Genomic DNA, 26,475 nt, shown 5'->3' with positions numbered 1-26,475 from the left:
GTGGAAAGTTATTCCCTGGTACCAGGAAAATGTAGTAAATAATAAAAGGCAGTATATAATTTTACCATTGTTGTTTTCTAGATTATAGTACATGATCGTTAAACACTGAATGAATACATGGCTCTAAGTGTTCTCCTTTTCCAAATGAATGGTTTTCCTGGCTTTTGAAATGTCTGGTCCATGATCATGCTTGTAGTAACAGTAACTGGTCATTGAAACATGAATAACGGTAAACACAGGCCTGGTCAAAAAAGATCCTGAATACATTTCACAGAAATATGCTGTCAGAAAAGCTCAGGCTTTTTTAAATAGCCACCACAGTGAACTGGCTGCCAGTGTTGTGGATTAAACACTTACCAGGGAATTTATACATACCAAAGATTCACCTGAGAACTGAACACAGGCAGCCAGGCAAAAATCGATCTTATGTCTTTGGCTCCGACTTTAAATTTAGCGCGTCCCTAACGTCATGGCCCTTTTCCACGCCTCACTTTCGCTTCGTCATTTCTCGGAAATCAGCTGTTCCAGACCAAGAGTTTCTAAACCTGCTATTACTTTTGCTCACCCCCTCTGCTGAAGTATACTTACCCCGCCTTTCCTCAATCGTGGCAGGCCCCCACGACCAATCACAGAGATTACAAGTTGAAGACAGCCCAATGAACGTTACGTGACGTCAGTAAAATGTAAAGGAAACAACTCCATTTTGGCTCAAAGTTACATCAATTTAGCCGCATTGCACCTAAGAACCAAAATGATGCCCGATTTCACGAGTTGAGCGGGGCGTACAGAATGGTAAAGAAACCAATCAGAGGCTTATTTACACAGAGTGACCAATAACTGCAAAGTCTTGTGAATGTTACAGAGGGAGTGAGTGGAACTGCATGCTAAAGCACAACACGAATGTGATCGCATGTCAAGTTCAAGTCGAAGCGTGTTTGTGTTGTAGGAGAAGAGACCAAGTAGTCGTCATCACTATGTGAACAAAAGCAAGCTATTTCAGAGTTTGCATCTGTGCATATAAAAATAAATGTTGTCTCGCTCATTGCTGTTTTGGAAGTGAACAAAAGGACAGTCTTATTACAGGTAAGATTTTATTGTTTTTTCTAGGGCCCGTCTAGTCGCTTGGTTAGTTTATTCTCTTGAACGTGACTTTAAATCGTTAGCTAATCTATCTCTCCGTTTAAGGATAGCGTCATATCTGTTGTAGTATTTTAAGCAAAACAGCTATAACTTATAGTACGGTGGTGTAGTTAGCTAGATGGAGATCTAGTCCAGATAGTTCAGTATTTGCAAGAGTAACGCTACCGCAAGTTTCGCTGGAGTGTAATATTTGCCTGGCTGACAGGCGCATATTTCATCGAGGCTAATTAGCTTACTAGCACCTTTTTAAACTGAATTGGCAAACTGCTTAGCTAGTTAGCAGAGTCTTTTACTCAAAATAATCAGCGGGTAAATGTACAGTTAGTCAGGCAACTTGTCATATGTGGGTGTACGTGAAAGTATAGTGAGCTATGCGTGACACTGTTTTTCCAAACGAGTTTTACCGTTTCGAAGCATAACATTAGTTTCCATCCCAACGCTTCTGCGCTGTTCGATCGTCATCGGAAACTGGTGTATGAATGGCAATGGCTGATATTTGGCATTCCTCGAGTCTTTCGTGTACAACTCGAAGTCTGCGGCCCCTTTGTGGTACAGACTCCCTAGAGGAAGTAGAACTGAGCACGAGCAATCCAGAAAACCTCTCTTAGATGTTTTGTCTGGGGTCTTCCACAGCTTGCCTTTGACCCTTTGTGCTTGCGTTTTTGTGTTTTCTTGGTGTTGATGAGCTGTCGAAGTCCTGCGTTATGAATAGTTGCACTCTGCGGCGAGGCCTTGCAACAAATTCGTGTAAGAAGGTTTTCATTGTATTGTAGGGATCTGAAGGCGAGTAGGGATCTGAACTGAACCTCAGAATCTTTTTGTCCCTTTCAACGCCCCGGGTGTCAGAACTAATCATGCAGACACGCACACACACAAAATGTAGATCTTACCTTGAACTACAAGCAGAGTTCAGTCGCTACAATACCCTACTTTATCCTGCTGTACTGTGTACCACAGTACTTCTCGCTAGGGGCATCGGGGAAATTCAGCTGAGTGACAGGTATAAGATAACTAATTATAAGCATTGCAAGTCAGTCTGAAAATTAATAATAATAATAATAATAATAAAAAGAAGAAAAAGGAATGATAAAAGCAGAGTAAACAATGCAGTGCAGTGATGTCTGGATGCCCGTGTGTCATTGGCATGCTTGTCTGTGTGCGCTCAGGATGGCTCAGTGGGAGAAGCTGCAGTGCCTGGACACCTTGCATCTCCAGAAGCTGGATGAGCTCTACAGCCGTGAAGAGTTCCCAATGGATGTGCGCCACTACCTGGCTCCCTGGATAGAGAGCCAGGACTGGTGAGGGAAATGCCACTGTTTTTACAGGGCACCTGGGGCCGTCCTCTGAAAGAAAGCAACAGCAGTTTGCCTTTCGGTTGATTTCCAACATTTTTAATTGAAATGCATTAAAGCTGGTATTAATTTAAACATTTTTTGTCTGATATACAGTAGCAGTAGTAGCAGTTCAGATGAATGCCACACTGAGAAACCTGAGCAAAATCAATCCCTCCACTTTGAGTGTGGGCGTGTAAATTTAGGGCACAACTGTGAAGTAGTGTTGTGAGCACCAAAGGTCTGGACTTGAAGACCATGGACTCAAACTCCAGCCGGGATAGTGCTTTTGACCTTGCTAAAATGCTGAAGCTGAGCTGTACCACAGCGATAATGGCTGTTCAAATGAGAGGCAGATTATAAAGAGCAATTAAGTATAGAAAGTAAATAAGGAAATAGTGTTATGCAATGAACCCACTTATTGTTTTTCAGTAGAAATGAAAAAAAAAAACTGGCAGAGCGAGTATGTGTGGGAAGCACCTTGATTTGTTTCACTTCCTTGAGGATGTGAGCATCAGCCTAATGATGGGTCTGTCAAGGATAAACAAGTTCGGCATTTAGCCCCGCCGCTGTATCCCCTCAGGGGCTTGCTTTGACTCAGCAGCTTCTTTCAGTGTATAGTGAACTCAGGTTTTACCCACCTAGGCTGCACGCCACCTAACCTGCAGGCGAATACGTGCGGGGACAAACACAAGGTGTCTTTCGCGGGGTTGCGACATGGTGTGACATGACACATTGCTCACCGTTTCCACACCAGCGGGTAGTTCTCGCAGTTACATATCAGTAGATTCACTGGCCGTCTTTTGCCTCGGCCCTGCCATTGTCGCCGTGTGGCGTTTCCCAGCTGTGTGATCACCCAGCACGAGTTTTCTGTTGTGCTGCACGGACCAGCCCATGGACCCAACCTCCAGATGCTGGTGAATCCATCGATGAATCGCTGCGGGACACGTGAGTGTGAGAGGCTGGTCTGCGCTGTGTTTGGAAGCTGTGTGTTCACAAGTGCCTGCCTCTGTGTGCGTCCTGCAGGGTCCGGGCAACTCAGGACCCCGCCGTGGCCAGCGTGCTGTTCCAGGTCCTACTGGAGAACATGGACAACCAGCACAGCCGCTTCGTGCAGGAGGGAGAGTCCTTCCTCGTGCAGCGAAACTTCCGCCGCTTCAAGCAGAACTTCCAGGTCAGCACAAACACACACACACACACACACACACACACTCTCCAAATAGTCAGGGTCACTGTCAACGCTGGGCCCCTCAGCCCAGCAGACTGTACCCTTGGTATCTGTCCCACAGATATTCACGCAGGCACTCAGCGTAATTCACACAGCGGTTCCTGACCATCTGTGGACTTGTCAACAGTTTTCATTTAATTAAGTTTATTGATTGTGTAGAGTTTTACCTTCAGGGCCACAGGTTAGCCACCCTAGTCTACAGTGTATGTAGTTCAATGGCAGGCCTTTGTCTTGGACTCTTCTAGGCTCTCTGCTACAGCTGTGAATCCTGGTAAACTGTTCTGTCTATACCTGGGAGGGGAAGGCCTAGCCCTGGGGACCAGCAACTGCACTCTATCTAGCATATTTTCAGGCATGTTTGTTTACAGCAGGTGTTTGCTTTGCTTGCCTGTCATTTCACAGATGGACTCATGTTGCAATGTAACATTAATGAGTGACCCACCCCTTCCCATCACTGTGTGTTATCATTAGTTGCTGATAATGGATTTAAACAAGCATTCTTGCATCTCTAAAATGGAATTGCACCTACTTACAGTATACTAGTGGCAGTTGAGCTAGCCCAGTGAGAAAGGTAGAGCTAATGTTTTTGCTGTCAGTGTTTTTTGCTGTTTCTCTGGCTGACCTGCAGTCCATCTCGCCTACCTCGCAGAGGTACCAGGAACAGCCGTGTAACCTGGCTTGCGTCATCCTGTGGTTCCTCAATAAAGAACGCGAGATCCTGCAGTCCGCCGAGCTGGCCGAGCAGGTATGTGAAGGAAGCCTCAGAGCGTGTCTCCAACCAGCATGGATTCAGAGTGCAGCTACAGCTGGTGCAGGTTTTGCCACCAAGCTGTAATGTGCAACCAAGTCACTGTAATCTGGCCTTGGACTTCATTGAGCTGAAATGAAACAGCCGTGTTATCAAAGGAGGGGCTGGCAGTCATGTGTACCAGTGCACGCTGGCAATAAAGATTTAGGGCTGTCTATTCTTGTTGCCTGTTCTCATTCAATCTTCTGTGAGAACGTTTCAGCTATTGCCACGCCCCTCTCTGGCCTCTCTGCTACCTGGGAGGTTGGGTGCTTTGGATCATATGATCACCTGGTACATGCTCCCCTCCCCGCACGCAGGTCCAGATGCTGCAGGTCCAGCCGAGCACCGTGGAGACGGACAACCAGAGGAACATTGAGCGCAAGATGGCCGAGCTCAAGAAGAAAGCGCAGGTGGGCCTCGGTCTTCTGGCTCCCAGGCCTTTTCTCTGTCCGGTTTCCTCTTAATTAGCTTAACTTAATTGGCTTCTTCTCATTATGTGTGTGCACTGTACTCAAGGGGCCACTGCAATCAACCAACAGCCGTAACTGCTCGGTGTCTGGAGGCTGTGGGTGTTACTGTTCTAAATAGGTTGCTGCAGTGATAATTATAGGTGCTGTTTGTGACATTTCCATGGTGGAAAACGATTGAAACATCTAACTGAATGTCTCAGGCAGAGTTTTTACTTTGTTTTTCTATCATTTTTGATGTTATGTGTCTGTTTGACAGCCTGCATGTTTGTGTTCGTGTACAGGATATGGAGCACGCGGTCAAATCGTTGGAGGAGCAGCAGGATGAGTTTGATTTCAAGTACAAAACTCGAATGATGGAAGGTGAGCCGCTTCGCTCTCCTGTCCCGAACCGGTTCTCTCTCCTGCGTGTAAAGCTTCCCGTTTTAGTCCTGCTCTCTGTTCCCAGTGTTACATTATATTAAATTATTGTAATTTAGTTTTTCATAGGTCACAATTTTATCCATCTGTACAGCTGGATATTTACAGAAGCAATTGTGGGTTAAGTACATTGCCAAAGGTTACCAAAGCACTGGCCCAGCTGTGAATGAAATTAGCAACCTTGTGGTTACAAGCCCGGATCCTTACCACTACATCACAGTGCTGCCCATATGAGGGCAGAATTGCCATTCTGTTTGTAAGATCACCTGCAAACTGCAGCTACCTTTGCGAGGATTGGGTTTCCTGCTTTTATTCAGAAATGGGGAAATTTTATGGTCACTTTGGGGAATTGCATTGATCTACTATGAAACCGTAGGGAGAGTGCGGAGGGGTCTGTGTAAAAGAAAGCACCTGTATGTAGCCTATCAGCTGTTACGGAACAATTAATGAGGAGTGTTATTTCACACTGATGGTAGAAACTTTTAATCACTTCTGACAACATTTTAAAACCTGAATGTGCGAATGGGGGGTTATGGTTCTTTTCATCATCAGTGTATGTATGCGCTATCGTTGGGCTGCATCATATTCAGGGTTGGGCCAGGGACGCTCTGTGAGGTCACAGAGTGGTCAGTGTGGTGAAATTATGATTTATAACATCATACATCATCATACAGAGCAACTTTCTCGCTATACCCACAGTTTGCTTATTAACCCTTTCGCACATAACTTATTTTATGCTATGTAGTGTGTGTGTTACGTTATATGGTTCATTATGTTTTCGGAAGCATTATTAAGCTTCTCACAGTTTTCAGCGCCACATTTGCTATACTTTTTAACATTAAATCGCTGTTTTTTCAAAGCTAAAATTAGGTTTTTCCTGCTCTAGTGTTCTAATCACATCGGTGTAACCGTACACGCAAAAGGGCTAATCACACCGGTGTGACCGTATGCGCGGAATGGTTAAAGGCATGAGGCAGAAGTTGCCCGTAAATGGTGATCTAGGACCAGGTTCCCCAACCACAAATCTACCCTTAACCATTGTAAGCCAAACAGCAAAACTGCCCCTAAGGACAGCTTCTGCCTGGAGGCTGTTGTAGCCTCTGCGGTTCTGCCTGTGGTGATGTGAGTGGCTGTGATCTCTTTGCAGGGAATATCAGCGAGGCCGAGAGGGCCGAACAGACAAAGATCCTTCAGTACCTGCTCAACAGACTGGACACTTCCAGGAAGGTAATGGGCGGAATTGCATGTCAACTGCCACAATAAACAGTAAACAGTAACAATGTTGTCTAGCAAGCTACAGCACTTCTGAATGAAGTACCAAGCCAAGTACTTAAGCAAACCAGCTTTACATTTATTGTAGAAAAGTAGTACCATCAAGGACCCTGGCTGGCAAGCACAGACCAAATGAAATCAAGTTGTGAGCGGTGTTATTTAGTTGAACTTTAGCTAGATAGCTACCTGTCATTATAGCCCGCCTTGCTAATCCAGTATTAGACGTAAAAAGGAGAATTGGCTAGCAAAGGTTCTTCTTCCATATTGATGTGATTATGGCTGCTGTTGTGCTTTTTGGTATGGGGGCATTCTGCCTTTGGCACCTGACTATTCAGAATCAGATCAGATCAGAACCAGAATGTTACTCTGAATGGTTGTGGTCAGGACTGGGGTTGAGCAGTTTATCCTAGATCGTTTTGCTTGCGAATTCTGTTCAGCCACAGGCAGACAATTGGGTATGAACTCTGAAACATGTGAAACCGTCTCCTCTCCAATGGGAAAAAAAAGGCTACTTGTACAACCATGGTTCTGCCAAGCAGGACTGAAATTCCAGTCATCATGTTATCATGGATTTTTCTCTCCAATGATAACATTTATGCAGGGGAGCAGATATGCAGCTACCCATGCTCCATCCTAATAACAAGAGCCCAGACTGTAACCACGGTGTACATATCTCTCCAAAGCAGCCTGAACTCCCAGGCCCCCATGATTGTTTATTAACATGACAAAGACACGTTTTGCCTTACCAAAGTATTTTCTTGTGTAAATGGATGGAACATTAAATACTAAATCAGTCTGTCTCTGTGTGCTCTGTCTCTTTTTTTCCGCAATCTCTCTCCCTCCCTCCCTTGTGCGGCACACAGGCCCTCCTCTCGGAAATGGACTCGCTGTTGGACATTGCAGAGGAGCTCCTCACGGTGCTGGTGAGAGAGGAGCTGGTGGAGTGGCAGAGGCGGCAGCAGAAGGCCTGCATCGGGGCTCCAGAGAACACCTGTCTCAACCAGCTGGAGAGCTGGTAGGGCCCCCCCCCGTCCAGGCAGCCCGCACAACCCCCACACTCCAGCCTCCAGGATCTGCTGCATCAGTGTTGTGTGGGCGTGTGTGTGTGTGTGTGTGTGTTTGTGTTTGTGTGTGAGTGCATGTCTGATGCTCCCAGTTACATTCCATTATAGTCATTTAGCAGACAGTCTTATGCAGAGCGACTTACATAAGTTACAATATGTATATCTTACCCATTTATACAGCTGGATATTTACTGAGGCAGTTGCGGGTTAAGTACCTACCTAAGGGTACAGCACTGGTGTTCCAGTGAGGATTCAAACCAGCAACCTTTCAGTTACAAGCCTCCTTACAACTGTGCTACACTGCCTCCTGTAGGAATTGTTTGGTGTGTCTGAGTGTCGGCTGCATCCCCGCAGGTTCACGGTGGAGGCGGACTGCTTGTTCCAGCTGAGGAAGTTCCTGAAGAAGCTGGAGGAGCTGTCTGGGAAGGTGACCTATGAGCGGGACCCCTTTAAGACCAGGAAGTCCGCGCTGCAGAAGAGGGTGGATGACCTCCTCACAACACTGCTCAAGAGGTGAACCCTTGCAGCTCTGTGCATGTGTTTGGATGCACGTATTCCGGGCATGTGTGCGTCGGTGTGTATATGGCCATGCAGGGTATATGCGATAATGTGAGTTCGGACTGTCTGTGTCTGTGTCTGTGCCTTGGATGGAAATGTATGCTTCAGCGTGTATATCTATGTGTGTCTGTGCCTTGGCTGGAAGCGTATGCTTTTTTTGTGTATGTGTGTGTGTGTGTGTGTGTGTGGCAAGGTGCGTGGTGTGGTGTGGTGTGGCATGATGTACATGAATGTAGCAGTCTGGACTGATCTGAGGTCTGCTGGGTGTTTCAGCTCCTTTGTGGTGGAAACTCAGCCGGCCATGCCGCAGGGCAAGGGGCCGATGGTGCTGCGCACCAATGTGCAGTTCTCTGTCAGAACGAGGTGAGTCTGCACTACAGTCCATATCTCATTTGTCTGTCACAATCGAGACAGCTCATGGAACAACAGAACAATTGCATTGTTGCAGTTTGCCCTGGGTGCAGTGCAGCAAGTTCTGTGACCTTTGGAAATATTTTATTTAATTTTAAAATGACAAATTCAATTTTGGAATGCCTTATTCTTCAATTTAAATTTAATTAACATACATTTAAAGCTCAGGTCATTATTATTAGGTCATCATTATTATCAAGTACAAAAAAATAGAGACTGTAGTGTACCATTTGATTATTTATATCCTCAGTCATTCATTCATTCATTCATTCATTCTTTCCAGGCTCCTGGTCAAAGTGCCTGAACTGAACCATGCGATGAAAGTGACAGTTTCCATTGACAGGTGAGGTGGAAGACTTGACAGCTTCCATTCTTTCATTCCCTCCTCCCTGGGCAGGCTCACAGAAATTGTGCACTTGTCACTTACCTGATCGGGCAACTCGCTGATTCATTTTACTTGTGAGGCACATGCTTTTTCCTGCCCTGGGCAATCGGGCAACCATCAATATTGAACCCTGCCTGATAATACCCATGGTAATAATAATAGGCCTGCTGCAGTTATTGAGAAAATTTAAAAACAGAAATAATTGGCTCTGATACTCCTACACTTACTGAAAAAAACTTGACAAATCTAACACTGTTGTAAATGAGAAATTAAAATGTAAACACATTGAAACACTGTCTGATTGCATGTTCTCTGCCTTTTTGTTAACTATTACATTACATTATTGGCATTTAGCAGATGTTTTAGAGCGACGAACAGTGTTATCCATTTTAGTGGATTATTAGTTGTTGTCCAACCCATTTATCCATTTGTTATCCATCCATACAGCTGGATATTTTGCTGAGGCAGTTGTGGGTTAAGTACCTTGCCCAAGGGTAAAGCAGCAGTGCCCCAGCGGAGAATCGAACCAGCATCCTTTCAGTCACAAGTCCTGCTCCTTAACCACTATGCTACACTGCCGCCCCTGGACTTGATTTGTTATGAACTTCTATTATTATTTGGGTCATGACGGTTGATCATCTTTAAAATGTGGGTCGCCTGAAAAAATATTTGAAAACCACTGATGTAGCATTTAGTGTGTTAATCAGACACTTGTTCTTCATGTTTTTCCAATGTAAAAAAGGCATGCACAGTAGCATTGCTTTGTAAGTGCTTTATGGAGTCATTCTCATGTATAGAGGTGTGTATGTGTATCTCTGCTGAAGTTGTGTCTGTGTATTTGTTTCAGGGAGGCTCCACAGATGAAAGGGTGAGTAACAGAGGCACTTCTGATTGGCTGCTCTGGTCTTCTGCCATCACTCAGTCAAAGAAATACCCTTCACTGAATCAGAGAGTTTACACAGAGCTTTTGCACTCTACCACAGCTTGGTTAAAGTGTATGGGTGCCACTACTGTAATGGTGTACTAAAATGGAGGCCATGGCAAATGGCTCTTTCCTAATGGAGAGTTTGGCTGTGCATGCATGTGTTCATCTCTGGGGTGTGCAGGTGGTTGTTATTCTACCCTGAGTTTGCCATCTGTGGTCGGGCACCATAATGGCTCTGCCGTAGGTGTGTCTCGATAGCTGGCGTGGCCCAGCCCGCTAACGTCTCGGTGATGTCTCTGCCCCGAAGGTACCGGCGCTTCAACGTGCTGGGGAACAGCAGCAAAGCGCTGAACATGGCAGAGAGCCTGAGCGGGGGCATGGTGGCAGACTTCCGGCACTTGGTGAGTGGGAGGGGGGAGAGCGAGAGCAGGCCCAGGCCCGGTGCAGGGGATCTCCTCCTGGGGGCCAGACTCACGCTAGCGCACGGTGCACCGTTTTGTCCCTGCAGAGGGGAGATTGGCAGGGATTTCCCCAAGTCTAGGAGGAGCTTCGGTCTGCGCCTGCAGGGGTGGGGGAAGGCTCGGCGGTTAGTTCCTGGGGCAGTTTGAGATCCAGAAGACAGGTTTACTTAGAAAGTTGAAAGATACAGCGTGTAACAGTGTAAATACATCAGTGATTGTTATTTAGAAACCAGCTATGGAAAACAATATGTTATTGATTACAACCCAAGGTGCTCAAAAGTTGATTGAAAACAACAAAAACAACATGTATTGACCCCTAACTTGATTGATCCCCATTGATATTTTGGTTATTGAAAAAATCGGGAATGATTTACTCTATGTTACATAGTGACAGACCTGTTTGAATATCTGGGTAAAGCATTCATAGACAGTGCAGTTCTTACAATTCTGAATTTCCAAAAATGTAATAACTTTAAGAATCACAAACTCATACATTGGATCAAAAGTGTGCCAGTGAATATGAGTCAGAGGGTGAAACTTAACTCCACCAAGGCAAGCACCAATGCCCATTAACGCCCACACTGTTGACAAATTTTTTGAATCGATGGTATGAAAAAAATATTTTCTCAAGCCACATAGTGTCTGGAAAAAAACAGTGGAGACTATGATTCATCTGAAATCATCCTTCTAATACATATGAATAAGTACGGTAAGAAGACATTAACTTTTGGCTAGACTGCAATGCAGTATCTACAGTATAGACACATAGGCTAGAGTATGGTAAGGGGTTTCATAACGGTCATCTTAGAAGCATTCTATACCATGTAAATTAAGGCGTTTCAGACACAAGTCAAGAGAAAGCGCTATCTCTTTGTAAAACCTTATCATAAACTATGGATTGCAGGTGAACAGTACTGTAAATGTCAGTCTCACTGGAGTAGTGATATAATGCTAAAGTAAACAACTTTCATTTATGTAAAATCACCGAGTGGCTGGTTCAGGCATTGCCATGTCTCTGTGATATAGCGTGGCTGAGTAAATGGTAGTACTGTCTCTCTGAGGTAGCATAGCTAAGTAAAGGATAGTGCTGTCTGTGTAATGTAGCACAGCTGATTAAATGACAATAACATGGACCTGATGGGGCTCTTTTCTCTCTACAGACACTGAAAGAGCAGAAAGCTGGAGGAGGAGGAAAAGGAGTGAATGATGTGAGTCTGTGCACCCATATACACACATACTTATAGGGACACATACAAAAAGCACAGGCAATAATCAAACATTACAAACCATTATCAAGCGTACTCATCAGGTGCATTGAACTCTAATAGATAACTCTTGTCATGTGTTCTAAAGCTGTCTGGACAGGGAGTTTTGCATTATTTCTTTATTTGCAGAGTAAGAGGAATGTGTTTTGATTGGAATCTCTCACTGGTTTTCCACAGCTCTCTCTGAGTGTGACTGAGGAGCTCCACATCATCAACTTCGAGACCGTGTTTGATTTGCATGGGCTGTCCATCACCCTAGAGGTGGGTCTTCCTGTCTCTCCCTGCTGTCTTATTGGTGTTGATGGCTGATGTTGGTGTATGATGGAGTGTAAAAGGCCTGCTTTGATGTTGGTTTGGAAGCCCTTGTGCGATGAAGTATAAAGCACTGGTTTGACGTTGGTTCCGTGTTCTGCTGTCTCCAAACAGGCCTGCTCATTGCCCGTGGTGATCATCTCGAACTCCAGCCAGCAGCAGAGCGCCTGGGGCTCTGTGCTGTGGTTCAACATGCTCTGCTCTGATCCCAAGGTGAGCCGGGGCCAGTCCACACATGGCAAAGCTCTTAGATAACAGACTGCACTGTAAAGATAGGGCCTCTCATTACTACACAGTGGCAGTGGGATTTTTCCACTACACTGTAAAGATGAAGTTCCTTGTAATTTTTGCTAGTACTGCCTGACCTACCTGTGATTAGGAGGTACAGTATTTCACAGCTGGAAATCATGAGCAATGTCTCTGCCCTGGCAGCTTATCTTCAGTCCATCCGACACCACTATAAAATAGCACCCGATTTATGTCAGGATCTTCTTAACTGGTTTCAGTTAGCGAGTGTGGGGGTGCATCACAGTGGCAGGGAATTGCTGGGGTAGCCTAGTGTGGCAGTTAGTGGGGATGGGAGCACAAATTGTCTTTTAGCATCGGTGGTATGTGCTTGGGTTTTCTTTCATGTGTTAATGTGTGTTCCTGCGCCCCCCAGAACATTGGGTTCTTTGCCAGCTCCCCAGCCGCCACCTGGCCCCAGCTGGGGGAGATGCTGAGCTGGCAGTTCCTCTCCACCACCAAGCGGGGCCTTGACAACAGCCAGCTCGAGATGATTGCCCAGAAACTCTTTGGTACGTGGACCGGGAGGGCACCGGAGGGCTTGTTACAGCTCATTATGAACATCATCCTCCTGTGTTGGAGTCACTCCAACTGCAGATCATTTTAATCAGCTGTTAGCTGGGTGCAGAACACTGCAGCTGATTGATGTGATTTGATGACTTGTTTGTTCAGAGTAACTCATGTTTGTTTCCAACCCACCAGGTAAGCAGCAAAGCTATGACACCTGCAGAATTCCCTGGGCCAGGTTTTCTAAGGTGAGACCGCTGCCGCATTCCTGGACTCCTCTCACCGCGGTTAATGTGGTTTTGTTTGCATAGCTGACACTGTTTAAAGAATGGAAAAAAAAAACAATGCTGGCTGAAATTCCTCTCTCAAAGTTAGCAACAACATGCGTCAGTTGTTACGTGAGCCTGTGAATAGAAAACCATGCACGTAATACACTCTGATTGACATTTCTGATGACTAAGCCATTGTTGAAAAAGTGCAGTGTTGTTGCTATTTGTAGTGTGCAGGTCAAACAAGTCAGGATTACTAAGATGCTTGTTTTCCTACCGGAGTCAGAAAGGCACATGATTACCCTGGCTCACTTCATCTCTATCGCATGCTGTAGGAGATGGTCCCAGACACCAACTTCACCTTTTGGGCCTGGTTTGATGGAATCCTCGTCCTGGTGAAGAACTACCTGGAGGGCCTCTGGAATGATGGGTATGCTCAACAGTCTGTGTTTTTTTCCAACAGAAGTGCAGTAGGTGCAGGAGGAAAACTGTGTCATCCCTTTTTTAGTTTTAAAGTCACTGTGTGACAGGTGAGAGTATTCACAGACAGTTGTGAAGGCAGCTGTTATCTTATCTAGATCTGATTATTTGTATTATGTGAAAGGTGCAGGCCTCTTACAGAGAATGGTGTCTGGTTAGAAAAAAGTAACATCTGTGGAAATTCAAGTTTCAGTGTCATGTGGAACAGCAATTGAAAAATGAATATTCACTTTACAGGCCCTGTTGTTGTTGTGAAATGTGCATTGTACATATCTCACACTTTCAACTTCTGACAGTTTGAAGAGTGAGTGTTAACATGGCTTAATGAGTACCCAGTAGCCCTGGGCATGGCTGTTACATCATAAGCCAAGGTGTGACCGCTCTGTAGTGATCACACCTGTGACTATGATGGATATGACCATCCAACCAACAGTCATGGACACTGAAATAATACATCTGAAATGCTTCCCCACAAAGTCCCGGTCTCCTGTTTTAATGTAATGCATTTCCACTGTCAACAATGCCAATAGGAGCTAACCTGACTTTGTTTGGAAGGTGTTTGCTACAGTGTGTAGTACAGTAGAGTACTACACACTGTGTGTTAACCAAGTATCAGTGAGACAGACGACCATTCTTATTTATCATGGACAACAGAAACGAACATCAAGTCCTGGGCTCCAAACAATGGATATGCACACTCTGGTGGTGACTTCTGTAATAGCATCTAAAAGTGAAGGCATGAGAACCAGCATGTGTTATTGGTTTAGGAAGAAAAAAAACTCCCTCAGGTGGTTAAATGATGCAGTGCAGTTATAATTGTGATAGTTGAAGGTCAACCCCCATTTCATGACAGTAACACTACAAGGCCCTGGCTTTTATCCTAGTGGTACTCACTGAGCTGTGGTATGATCTTTGTCTCCTTGAAAATTCCTGCCCGCCGCACTGGTGTGGGAGAGGGATGAGCCCACGTGAGTCAGACACGTACTCAGCTAATAGGGAGAGCGACCATGGTTGTTGGGAACAGTGAAGTCACCAGGAAGGGCATTGTCCTTTTCCATTTCTGGCAGCTTAGCTCCTTAAAAAAGTCTGCTTGCCACACTGTGTAGCTTAGCATGTAATATTTGGACATCTGCAGAGTTCTTCACAGTGCATGGGTTATTTTTACAAAGGTGAACGTAAGCGTCCGCATGCAGTTGTTTTGCTGGATGCATCACAGTTGCTGGGTTCGCTGAGCCATTTTAAAAGTTTGGTTTTGGGAAGGGGGAGGTAACACCCCGGTCTGCGTACTCTGCTGTCCTGGCAGGCTCATCATGGGCTTTGTGAGCAAAGGCAGAGAGAAGACTCTGCTGAAGAAGAAGCAGATGGGCACCTTCCTGCTCAGGTTCAGCGAGAGCATCAAAGATGGAGGCATCACCTTCTCCTGGGTGGAGTACTTCATAGATGGTGAGTGCATGAGGCTTTGTCATAAGCAGACCAGATGTCAGCGGATTTAAGCAAGGGCTACTTTTTCCATTCAAAGTAAAGCAGTGTTTAACATTGTGCTTCACTCACCTGATCAAGTGCTGTTGTGTTCTGATCCAATGATATTTCGAGGTATTGTTTGGTAATGCCTTCTGGGTTTGACACTTGAGGCAAAGAAGTCTTAATAACCAAGCTAGTCCCACCACCTGTAGTACCAATAACCTTACAATGGCGAGTACAGCATATAACTATGGGCAGCAGTGTGGTGTAGAGGTAAGAAGCAGGGCTTGTAACCGAAAGGTTGGTGGTCCAACTCCCCACTGGGGCACTGCTGTTGTGCCCTCAAACAGGATACTTAACCCACAGCTGCCTCAGTAAATATCCAGCTGTACGAAAGGATAAAATTGTAATCTATGTCAGTCATTCTGGATAAGAGCGTTTGCTAATAGTACTATACTGGCCATTCTGTTGGTAGTGGTTGCCGGTGGTCTGGCAGTCTTCCTTGAAGTCCATCTTTATACTGTCGCCTTCAGGAAAGCCCAACGTGCGCTCGGTGCAGCCCTTCACCAAGGTGGACCTCTCCCAGATCCCCTTCTCCGAGATCATCCGCAACTTCCAGATTCTGGAGGCAGAGAATGTCCCCGAAAACCCCCTGAAGTTCCTCTACCCCAGCGTCCCTAAAGATGAGGCCTTTGGGAAGTACTACACAGTGAAGGAAGGAGGTGAATATGTGGGCTGTGGAGGACCTCCATCGCACTCCCATTACAGGCTCAACACAGAACTTACCAAGCTATCATATAGTCATACAGTCATATAAGAGCCAGAAGCAGATGAATGTAAATGTTAGACATACACGTCTTTACAGAAGATAATGTTTGCCTACAAGATATAGACAGAACACCTAACAAGTGTCCTTGTTAGTGTATTATTTGAATGCGTTCTATTTGTATTTTAAACTGTGCTGCTTCATTTGTGAAAACAGCGTTTTTTTTTTTTTTACTGTTAATGCTGTGGAGAGCAGGGTTTCCCAATACTACAGCAACATTATCGACCTCAGAGTCAGGCAGGAAAGTCCTGCGGCAGATCTTTTCTTACCTGTGCCACCCTACCCAGCAGCCATGAGCGCTACAGCATGCACAGCACTGCAGTACCGCTTTCATCTTGTAAATATGCACAGGCACAGCTAATGGCAGAAAATGCTAATCATTTTGCTCCCTCATCTCTTCCAGCGCAAAATCCCTATTTGAAGTACATCAAGACCAAGCTTGTGTTCGTCTCCAAAGAGTAAGTGGGGATCTGGCCTGTCCTGTCTGTGCTGTGCAGTAACCTCAGCTGGAGTGAACGCTGTTTAATGACCCACTGCAAGGGCAGTCAGCTCTCTAATGTCAAGGTAAAAGTTGTAGAAGCATCAACTGCACTGCCTCCTGGTCTTCCACACTTTATCTCAACTTAATACAAGGGGAGATGTGGGGGGGTCACAAAAGAGAAAATCTAAAAATATTATGCTGTATTATCAGCAGTATTATTTTAAAAAATGACTTAAGAAGGGAAAATATGAATTTGTCTATTTCTAATGAGAATGATTTGAATGGAGCTGACCTGGATCAGAGTGGTGCATTGAGGCTTCTAGAGAGAGGCCACCTCCTCTGTGTAATGACAGGGCAGGGTGTCTGGGCTTTTTGCCCTGTGCTTGGTCGGCCAGCGCCAGCTGTTAGCCGAAGGAGAGATGCTTTATGCGGCTGGAATCCATAGATTCCTGCTCCAGCTGAGAAGGCGCGGCTCTGAATGTGGTGATGTAATCCCGCTCTTTATTGTTGCCTACTTTAGGAACACATTGGAAGCTAAGTCGCCCATGAATTCATTATGTGATCCGGAGGGCACGGTGCCAATGAACGGTTTGTGTGACATGCACAGCGATGAGGCATCGGGTGAGTGCTAGCTGTACCTCCACATAGTCCAGCCCAGCCCACCCCTCCACCCTGCTCCCCCAGTATGTCTGACCGTGTGGGGGCTCCTGTCCAGTGCTCATTTACTCTGTGCTCATTCATGAAGTTAGTGGAATGGGCCTGACTCCATACACCAACCTTCGCTGCCGTTGCCTTTAGAGGGCTCACTCGCCACCCCTTGACCACAAGCTGATGATGTCATTCACTGAGGATCTGGCCAGGGGTGTGTGTAGTAGAGGCATGAAGAAATGCATGTGTTTTAGCTGCACATATCTGAATGAAAGTAAAAGGGACAAAGTGGAGGTGGAGAAGTAAAGGGCAGGGACAGAGCCAGCCAGTGAGAGGTAAACCCAAAGAGAGCTAGCCAATGAGAGCCAGTAGGTGCAAGCTAGGTTTGGTGGCTCCCATGATGATACATGGGGATGCTGAAAGGTGAGCGTCTGTCTTTGTGGCAGCACGTGCTTTGCTTTTACTAACCCTTAATATTGTGCCCTGAGAGGAATTCTGGAAGTGCTAATCACAACATCAGACTGCGCAGACACACACCATCAGACTGCGCAGACACACAACATCAGACTGCGCAGACACACAACATCAGATTGCGCAGACACACACCATCAGACTGCGCAGACACACACCATCAGACTGCGGAGACACACACCATCAGAATGTGCAGACACACAACATCAGATTGCGCAGACACACACCATCAGACTGCGGAGACACACACCATCAGACTGCACCGTTCCTTCAGACACACACCCTCAGACTGCACAGACACACACCATCAGACTGCACCGTTCCTTCAGACACACACCATCAGACTGCACCGTTCCTTCAGACACAGCCTCAGACTGCACCGTTCCTTCAGACACACACCCTCAGACTGCACAAACACACAGCCTCAGACTGCACCGTTCCTTCAGACACACACCCTCAGACTGCACAAACACACAGCCTCAGACTGCACCGTTCCTTCAGACACACACCCTCAGACTGCACAGACACACACCCTCAGATTGCACCGTTCCTCCAGACACACACAGCCTCAGACTGCACCGTTCCTTCAGACACACAGCCTCAGACTGCACCGTTCCTTCAGACACACACCCTCAGACTGCACAAACACACAGCCTCAGACTGCACCGTTCCTTCAGACACACACCCTCAGATTGCACAAACACACAGCCTCAGACTGCACCGTTCCTTCAGACACACACCATCAGACTGCACCGTTCCTTCAGACACACACCCTCAGATTGCACAAACACACAGCCTCAGACTGCACCGTTCCTTCAGACACAAGCTGTCAGACTGCACAGACACACAGCCTCAGACTGCACCGTTCCTTCAGACACACAGCCTCAGACTGCACCGTTCCTTCAGACACACACCCTCAGACTGCACAGACACACACCCTCAGACTGCACCGTTCCTTCAGACACACACCCTCAGACTGCACCGTTCCTTCAGACACACACCCTCAGACTGCACCGTTCTTTCAGACACACACCTTCAGACTGCACAGACACACACCCTCAGACTGCACCGTTCCTTCAGACACAGCCTCAGACTGCACCGTTCCTTCAGACACACACCCTCAGACTGCACCGTTCCTTCAGACACACACCCTCAGACTGCACCATTCCTTCAGACACACACCCTCAGATTGCACAAACACACAGCCTCAGACTGCACCGTTCCTTCAGACACAAGCTGTCAGACTGCACAGACACACACCCTCAGACTGCACCGTTCCTTCAGACACGCTGTCAGACTGCACCATTCCTTCAGACACACACCGTGCACTCTGTAACAGTTGGTTTTTTGCCAGAGAAACAACGTGAAAACATGAAAGGACGTCCATGGTGGCCCATCTCCTAAGGCGTCTAGTTTAGCAGAAATCATTTTTGAAACATCAGAGCCAGGCCCAGGGTGAAAGCATAAACTGTCTGACCTTTTTCTCCCATAGTTCTGAGCTGCTCTCTTATTCTCTTACAGTATTTCATGATAGCGTTTTCTCAAGTTTCAATGCGCAAAACCAAACCTGTAAAATTCTTACTTAAAAACAAAAAATGCTGTGTTTACATGCAAAGTACAATACTCTAAATCACATGCAGAATTCTCAGAACACTGCCACTTCATAATACAGTGTTCAAATGGTTGTTTCAAGACATGCAGATTATTAAAAGAATTCAGCATGTGTTTGCCTGATTTGACAGTGACCGTTTTATTTTAAAATGCAGCAACGATTAAATTTTACTGATGAACATGTCCAACGTTCTGATGCTACGATAAACGTTTGTATGATGTGCTACCTCGTTTTATGCAGTTGTTTTTACTTTGCATGCTTTATGCAATTTTGAGCCCAAAATTAATATTGCATTTTGCGTTTGAAACACATTGAAACTCTGTTTTGAGAACTGGGTCAAAGCGATCATAAAATACTGTAAACTATATGAAACGGCTGTTTCAGGGAGGTTGGCAGTGCATTGGAAAATGAATGGCTGTTGCATGGATAAATCGAACGTCACTGCAGCGCAGCTTAGCACTTTCCAGTGTGAGCGGAGGCAGCAGTTAGCAGGGGCATCGGGAAAGTCAGAGCCTGGATGCGGAAGTGGAAAAGGAGAAACCAGTAGCTCTTAATTTAATCTGTTATCTGTCAGCAAGTCTGATTTTTTTTGCTGCCTTGCTGCCTCCAGTTCTCCTCTCCCTGATGCAAAATCTAGTGTAACACCAAACAGGACAAGTCCGGTTCACCGGTTCACTGTTTTATGATCAAAGGGTTTCTTTGATCATAAAAAGTGGTTATGTTCAGCAGTGTGAGGAAGCTGCTGCAGGTTCCTCCCTGCACTTGACAACAGGTCTAACATCACCTAGGCCACCCTCAATACTTAGCCGAACCATGCAGTGTGTTGTTTAGATTCTAGTCTAGGGTCAGTTGCCAAGGGCAGAAGGTGCTTACACCCCAGGAGCTCCCCCCTGTGACCCGTCACCCTTAAACCCCTCTCTGTCCCTCTCAGCTTCAGACGGAGGGCTACCCCCCTCTGACGCTCTGATGAGCGACTTGCCAGACTCGGACTTCCTGCCCTTTGACACCATGGGGGACATGGCCCCGGACCCTGACGCCCTGGAGCCCAGCCTCCGCATTCCGGACGTCCTCTTCAACGACCCCATGATGGCCGGCGTCCTGCACTCCACTGACGAGCACGTCTCTTCCGCCGACCTTACCCCCTTCGGCCTGGCCTTCAGCACCCCACTTTACTGAAGATGCTTCCAGCTCACCCCCGTGCTGGGCAGTCAGCCCCCACGGCAGCTCGTAACGGGGGTCCCTGAACTCACCCCCCCCCCCCCCCCCAACGCAAGCTCTGCCTGTGGTACGGCCAGCTCATATGAGAGGGGCCTCAGATTCCCAGACTCACTTTCTCTGCAGAGGCTCTCCTGTAGCTGCACATCTATACTCATCACACGTTACTTTCAGTGGGATCATGCATTCAGAACGCATTCAGCTTTGAGCACGCTATGAGAAGCAGACCGCCTATATTAAACGTATATATGTGCGTGGACATGTGTCGATCAGCTGATATGCTGAAATTTTCACTCTTGCATTGTTTTGGTCTCTTTGGCAATCTTGGTTGTCACAGCATGGGTTAGGCACCACTGGATTGGATAGAATTTGATGATAATCAGGTTTTTTATGGAAAGTCAAATAGTTTTAATCTGAGTCAATTTCAGTTAATTACCTCATTTTGAGCTCTTTTCTCTTACTCTATTTTACACTCTTCTCCAATCTCTAGTCAAGACATTAACCCCCCTAGATCCAGTGTTGGATCTATAGTGATACAATAAAATACGTACGTTGAGAAGCAGAAATTCAAGGAAAAGGGAAAATAATTCAAGGGAAAGCTAATGCAGTTTTCAGGTGTTGTGCCGCAGTTCTTAGATTACAGTGTGTTACTAAAGATGGATAGAATTTAAGTCTGCCAAAATGATAATGCTGATGTCCTCCTTTAAGCCTTGCCTTTTTTATCCTTGTTGTTATGAAGAGTTCTTCATAATGCACAAGAACAGTGCTGTTACAAAGCCTCTGATACAGACAGTGGTATATTGAAGATTTGTCTAACCAGTAAGTTATACATTTAACAATATACTCAGGGGGCAAAGGAATCTACAGCAGAACAGTGCACAACGAGGTGTGTCTGAGAAAACATGCAGACCGATGTTATGGTTGGCAGACAGTGCCAATTGAGAGCCCTGTTTTCCTTGACTTTTATCAAATTGAAACCACTAGTGCTTCTCCAGACTCCCGCCACTAGGAGGCCCCAGCACTCTCTCACTCCCGCCCATCATGCTTGCCGGCCGCAGTCGTGTTTCACGTCAAGGTTTTGCGATGGCGCTGGTGTATTCCGATTTGGCTAGGATGCCTGTCAGTGGCACCTCGAAGGAGTCACCTGGGTGTTTGGGTCTCTCTGTCAGTGCCGGAGTGCTGATTCGGTAAGCGCAGGCCAGCGCTGCTATGCAGGTCCCCTGCCACACTCGGCTCTAGCTCCTTCCACATGTAGTGGACAGGTAGCCTCAGCTCTGCTTTACTGCACCTCTCTCCAGGGTACTGAGCCTGGGAGATACCAAAGGTGCAAATATGGATTTGCACTTAATTATGGTTCAAGAAGTTCATGCCAATTGGCATTTTGGCAGAAATGAAAAATTATTGCACTAAAAGTTGTCTCTTTTGACTTGTTCTTGAAGACCTGTCCTTGGCCGTGACACTGACATTTACCTTGCTTTTTTGTTTGAACTGGATGGTTTAACTCAAAACCACTAATTAGACTTGATTCTGCTCCATGGTTGCATCTACAGGGAGCACAGATGTCTCTTACGAGTGTGATAAGTTGGGACTGTATCTGTCTGAGCAGGACAGGTTGTGGACCAAACTGGAATACATTCTTTATTGATACATCTGACGTTTGCTGAAAGCATATGCCCCAAGCACTTTAGGAATTAGCACTGCTAGATGTACTAAATGTTTAGGAATGTACTAAAAGTGAAAGCCCACCCAAATGTATATTTTGAGCAAATTTCAAAGTTGTATATATTCATTGATTTTGTTTTATACACCAGAGAAGTTCACAATTTTGGCATTATTCCCAGGATTTATTCCCAGGCACTTGTTGGTAACGTGAACTGCACAATTTTAAAACAAAACGTCTACATACAGAAATGTAAAGCAGTAATAATATAACTTGGAAGTCATCTCAGACAGTATAACAGCAAAAATGGCTTTTATAAGCAATTAAGAACAAGTCCAGAGTTGTTAAATGCAGGAATTTTTAGGCTGTAATACTGATGATGGAATAATGTGAGTGAAGTTTTGTGTCCATAACAGCTGTTCGTGATGCTGCACAGACATTTGCCTGGTATAGTCAGCCATATTCTGTATGTCCAGGATGGTTACTCCCATTCTGTAATGGTTTTCAGGAAGAGCATCTCTGCACTGTTTTTGTTTGGTTTTTTGTTTTGTTTCATAGCATAACCTGAATGTGAGCCAAGGAGCACTTGTTGAGAGGAGGGTTCAGTTCACTGTACTTTACAGCAGCTTGCAATGTGGCAGTTGGCATTTACTCTGGCAATGTCTCTCGGAACGTTGTGTTAAAGTGCTCCCCATGATCTACAATAAACTTTCTTCCTGTTTGAACCATGAAAGTGCCTGTTTGTCTTTTCAGCATTAAAAAGTGTGAAGTGGGTGTTTGTTAACACAGCGGAAATGAGACCCTGTCTGTAGGTGGGGGGAAGTTCAGAATTTCCTTTTTTCTTGACACAGTGCTGCAGTCCACATTGTGCAATAGGAGACAGCCCAGTCGGTGAATTATAATCTTTGGCTTGGATGAGGACTGATTTTTGGAGGCCTTGCTCTCTTTAATTTACGGTCGCAAACCAACCTCACTGGGTCCTGTTGTGGAGAAGTTGGGGCTCCTCAGAGTCACTGGACCACACTGGACTACTGTCGGGGTTCACATGGTCCTTCAGAATCCTTTCATCCTGGAAAGTCATTTAAAAGTTGGAAATTGCCCACATCTGTATATGGCATAAAATACCATCCACCTTTTTCACCAGCATGTTAGCTTGACTAGGTCAATATGTTTATTTTCTTGTGTGTATAGTACATAGTGCATTTACATGACATTTAGCCATTTAGCTAACACTTATCCAGAGTGATGTACAAAAGAATAGCAGAGACAACATAAATACAACCAATGCAACCAATACAACAGATTCATTACATATCATGCAGCATTCTGCTAAGTGCCATATGCAAGGTGCAGGTGCAAGTACAAGATTTACATTTACATTTACGTTTATTCATTTGGCAGACGCTTTTATCCAAAGCGGCTTACAAGTGAGGATAAGATGCTCCTGATTGTTGACATATTCATTAAGCCCACTACAAAAAGTCAGCAGTAGTTGTATGTAACATGTGTCAAAAGATGACCCCCCCCCCCCCCCCCCAGACCCCAAATTAGATCTTATATCAGTCATGGAAGATGCTAGTCTGAATGGAGCAGAACCCCTGTGCAGTGCTTCCATTTCTTGGCCTAACCACAGCTCCATGTCGTTGTGCCTATTATTAACGTCTGCCCACAAGGGTCAAGGTGGATTGTGATAGATTTCCTCTTTCTCTACATGTCTACATCTCACGAAGGCTGCCTCTGACAGAAGCAGAGTGTGGCAGGGTGCAGAGCACATAGAGAAGGCTTAAATCAGTCTTTTAATTAAAGTCAGACCCCTTGCTAATGCTCTATAATGTACAGTATGCAAAAGGGAAACTGCAGTCAGAGGCATAGACCGATTTGAAGAGTTTCAGTCTACATTGGGGAAATAAATAAACCCAGTGGCAGGTAACTCCATGCACTTAGCTTTTCTCCCGTAATGCTTTGTGCAGAGCCGGTGAAAGCTCCTGTTTCAGGCTGGGTGGGGCTCACGGTGCACAGAGGCGGGTGAGGGGGTGTGCGGCGCGGGACAGCAGGGCTCGGTAGGCCTGGCTGAACTGCCGGTTCATGGCGGCGTACAGCACGGGGTTGATGCAGCTGTTGAGCCAGGTGAGGTTGGCGCAGAACATGTGCGCCACCTGCGGGGCGCGGCCGCGGCCGTCCAGGATGTTGAGCAGCATGAAGGGGGCGAAGCAGCCCACGAAGCACAGGAAGACGGTGAAGCACATGCGCGTGACACGGTGGAACTCCCCGTCGTCGCTGGCGGGGGCGGGGGCGGCGGCGGGGGCCGTGCGGACGGGCACCACACTGGCGGGTGCCACGCGGGCGGGCTGGTCTCCCTCCACACGGCTCAGAGGCCTCTGGGATGGGTTGGGCGGTGCGCTCGGAGGGTCGGCAGCCGGGCGGGTCTCAACGGGGACCTCGACGGATGTGCCGCTGATTTCACAGCTGCGCGTCGGCACCCCGCTACCCACGCCGCTATCCCCTTCGGTGGTGGCCTCACCCCCCTCGGGCTTCCGGCGGGATGAGCGGCGGCTGAAGCGGTACTTGACAAGCGCGCGGGCGGCCACTCGCACCCGCCGGTAGATGAGCAGGTAGAAGAGGCCCACACAGCCCAGGCCGCAGATGAAGTAAAAAAAGAGCAGAATGGTGGAGTAGGGCCGCCCGCGTGTGCGGTGGAAGCTGCAGGTGCACACCTGCGGGGTGAAGACATAGACGGGCCAGAGCGGGCCGAAGCTGGCCAGCCCCACCGCCCAGGTGGCAGGCAGCAGCAGCGCCAGGCCGCGGCCGGAGAAGAGCCGCTGGTACACAGGCCTCCGGGCGATGAGCAGGTAGCGGCCCGCGGCGATCAGGCAGAGCGTGAGGATGGACACGGAGTTGGAGAGGAAGAGGAGCAGGCCAAAGACGCGGCACCAGCCGGCTCCGCCGCGCCAGTGCAGGTGGAGGTAGGAGTCGACGCTGGTGGGCTGCAGGATGCTGCAGTACAGCAGGTCAGCCAGCGCCAGGTTGACGATGAGCGTGTTGAACTGCGTCCGCAGCCGGCGGTCCATCGCGAAGGCCAGCACGGTCAGGATGTTCCCCACCGTCCCCACCACGGTCACCACAGAGCCCCACAGCACCCCGAAGTAGCGGTAGCCCACCACAGAGGGGTCGTAGCAGGAGAAGGTATCATTTTCCAGCGTGTCAGTCACGTTCCACGACATTCTGTTAAAAAAAAAGAAACGTGTTGCTTTAGGCCTATTCACACTGGATGTGCCAATGATTTAAGTGCATTGGAAGCTATCATCTGCTAGAGCAACCACAGTTATGTGTGCAGATGTATGTCTCAACATGTCCGGTTATGAAATAAGGTGGGCTTCCACACTCACATCACAAGCTTTTTTTCTGTGTGTTTATGCTAACCTGAAACGGCTCACTAAACCATGGGGTTTGGGGAACTGAACAGGTTACAAGATCATTTAGAAAAAGTGTCCACATTGGGCTGCTTTCTGAAATCGGGATCAGATTGCCTTTGAGTCATGATTGCACTGCAGGTGAGTGTCACAGTAGCCTTCTGTGGATTCTGTTCTTCACACTTACATCTGCTTCAGAGTGGTGTGAGTTACACAGAAACTGCGCAAAAGAATATAACCACATCGAGGTCCTGTTGATCCTTGACACGGTAAGAACTGATACACGCTGGTGTTGGTAATGAACAAATACATATGCATTACCCTTTCAGTTTGGTTGTTTTTGCTCCATAAAAGAAGTATCCAAATAATAGGAAAGGGATGCCTTTCCTGTCTGACTTCTGTCATACAGAATTTGCTTTAACGCTTACATCCTCTAATTTTTTTGTGACAAAAATTCTTAAAATACTAAAAACTGTCACACAAAACATGGTAGGTGGGTTGGAAATTTAAGTAAAAATGAATTTGCATGCCAATGTTAGGATTTAAGTATATGTTACTGGAATGTATGTTCAAATCAGTTCTGCTGTCAGTTTTATTTGACATTTTACATTTATCATGGGTGTGCGTGGTTTATTTGAGCATTTCATTTGTAAGTGATGTGCGTGCCCCAGTAGAGAGGTGAATGTGTTAATGTTTGACTGATCTCAGAAACCATAGTTAAAAATATGTGTCACATGCTGTATGAGTATGGTACAACTACAGAGATGTGCTCAGCACTCAACCTTCACCATGTATAAAATAATTCAATAATACATACTCTAATGCCTACTCTAATCCAATGACAGTCACCGCATTACAATGCTAAAAATGCTCTGTTCCTTCATTGATTCTGTTTTTTGAACTGAACATGGACTCAAATGAATGAACATTCCAACACCTTCAAAACAGTTTAACACAGCTGATACAGACTTAATAACATAGTTGACAATGTCAGTTGATACTGCTGATGCTGTGCTATGATCATTGCACCTGAATTTCAGTCACATATGCCAGTCATATGATCAGTGTTGATAATAAAATGGAGTGTTACCTTAAAGCGCAATGTTCTCCTCTCCAGTGTA

At 46.4% G+C, this 26,475-nt stretch overlaps 2 protein-coding genes across 2 annotated transcripts; one reads left to right on the top strand and one right to left on the bottom strand.

The window, feature by feature from the left end:
- Positions 1 to 901: 901 nt before the first annotated feature.
- On the top strand, positions 902 to 22,677 carry stat2 (signal transducer and activator of transcription 2). The gene is made up of 24 exons (XM_036530343.1): positions 902 to 1,083; positions 2,307 to 2,438; positions 3,498 to 3,645; positions 4,349 to 4,444; positions 4,807 to 4,899; positions 5,241 to 5,319; positions 6,524 to 6,603; positions 7,512 to 7,663; positions 8,067 to 8,225; positions 8,544 to 8,633; positions 8,965 to 9,024; positions 9,914 to 9,934; positions 10,299 to 10,392; positions 11,613 to 11,660; positions 11,895 to 11,978; positions 12,144 to 12,242; positions 12,691 to 12,826; positions 13,017 to 13,069; positions 13,426 to 13,520; positions 14,874 to 15,013; positions 15,565 to 15,753; positions 16,261 to 16,315; positions 16,859 to 16,959; positions 20,001 to 22,677. The coding sequence occupies exons 2-24, from the start codon at positions 2,308 to 2,310 to the stop codon at positions 20,243 to 20,245; spliced, it is 2,448 nt and encodes an 815-aa protein (XP_036386236.1). The 5' UTR covers positions 902 to 1,083; position 2,307; the 3' UTR covers positions 20,246 to 22,677.
- A 1,272-nt stretch (positions 22,678 to 23,949) lies between these two features.
- gpr84 (G protein-coupled receptor 84) lies at positions 23,950 to 26,475 on the bottom strand. Its single transcript, XM_036530204.1, has 2 exons — positions 26,445 to 26,475; positions 23,950 to 25,166 (listed from the first exon to the last, which is right to left on the bottom strand). The coding sequence occupies exon 2, from the start codon at positions 25,163 to 25,165 to the stop codon at positions 23,951 to 23,953; it is 1,215 nt and encodes a 404-aa protein (XP_036386097.1). The 5' UTR covers position 25,166; positions 26,445 to 26,475; the 3' UTR covers position 23,950.

The sequence above is a fragment of the Megalops cyprinoides genome, chromosome 6, assembly GCF_013368585.1.
Source record: "Megalops cyprinoides isolate fMegCyp1 chromosome 6, fMegCyp1.pri, whole genome shotgun sequence".
Lineage (NCBI taxonomy): Eukaryota > Metazoa > Chordata > Actinopteri > Elopiformes > Megalopidae > Megalops > Megalops cyprinoides.
Note: the sequence above shows the minus strand (reverse complement) of the source record. Positions and strands in the feature narration are given on the sequence as shown.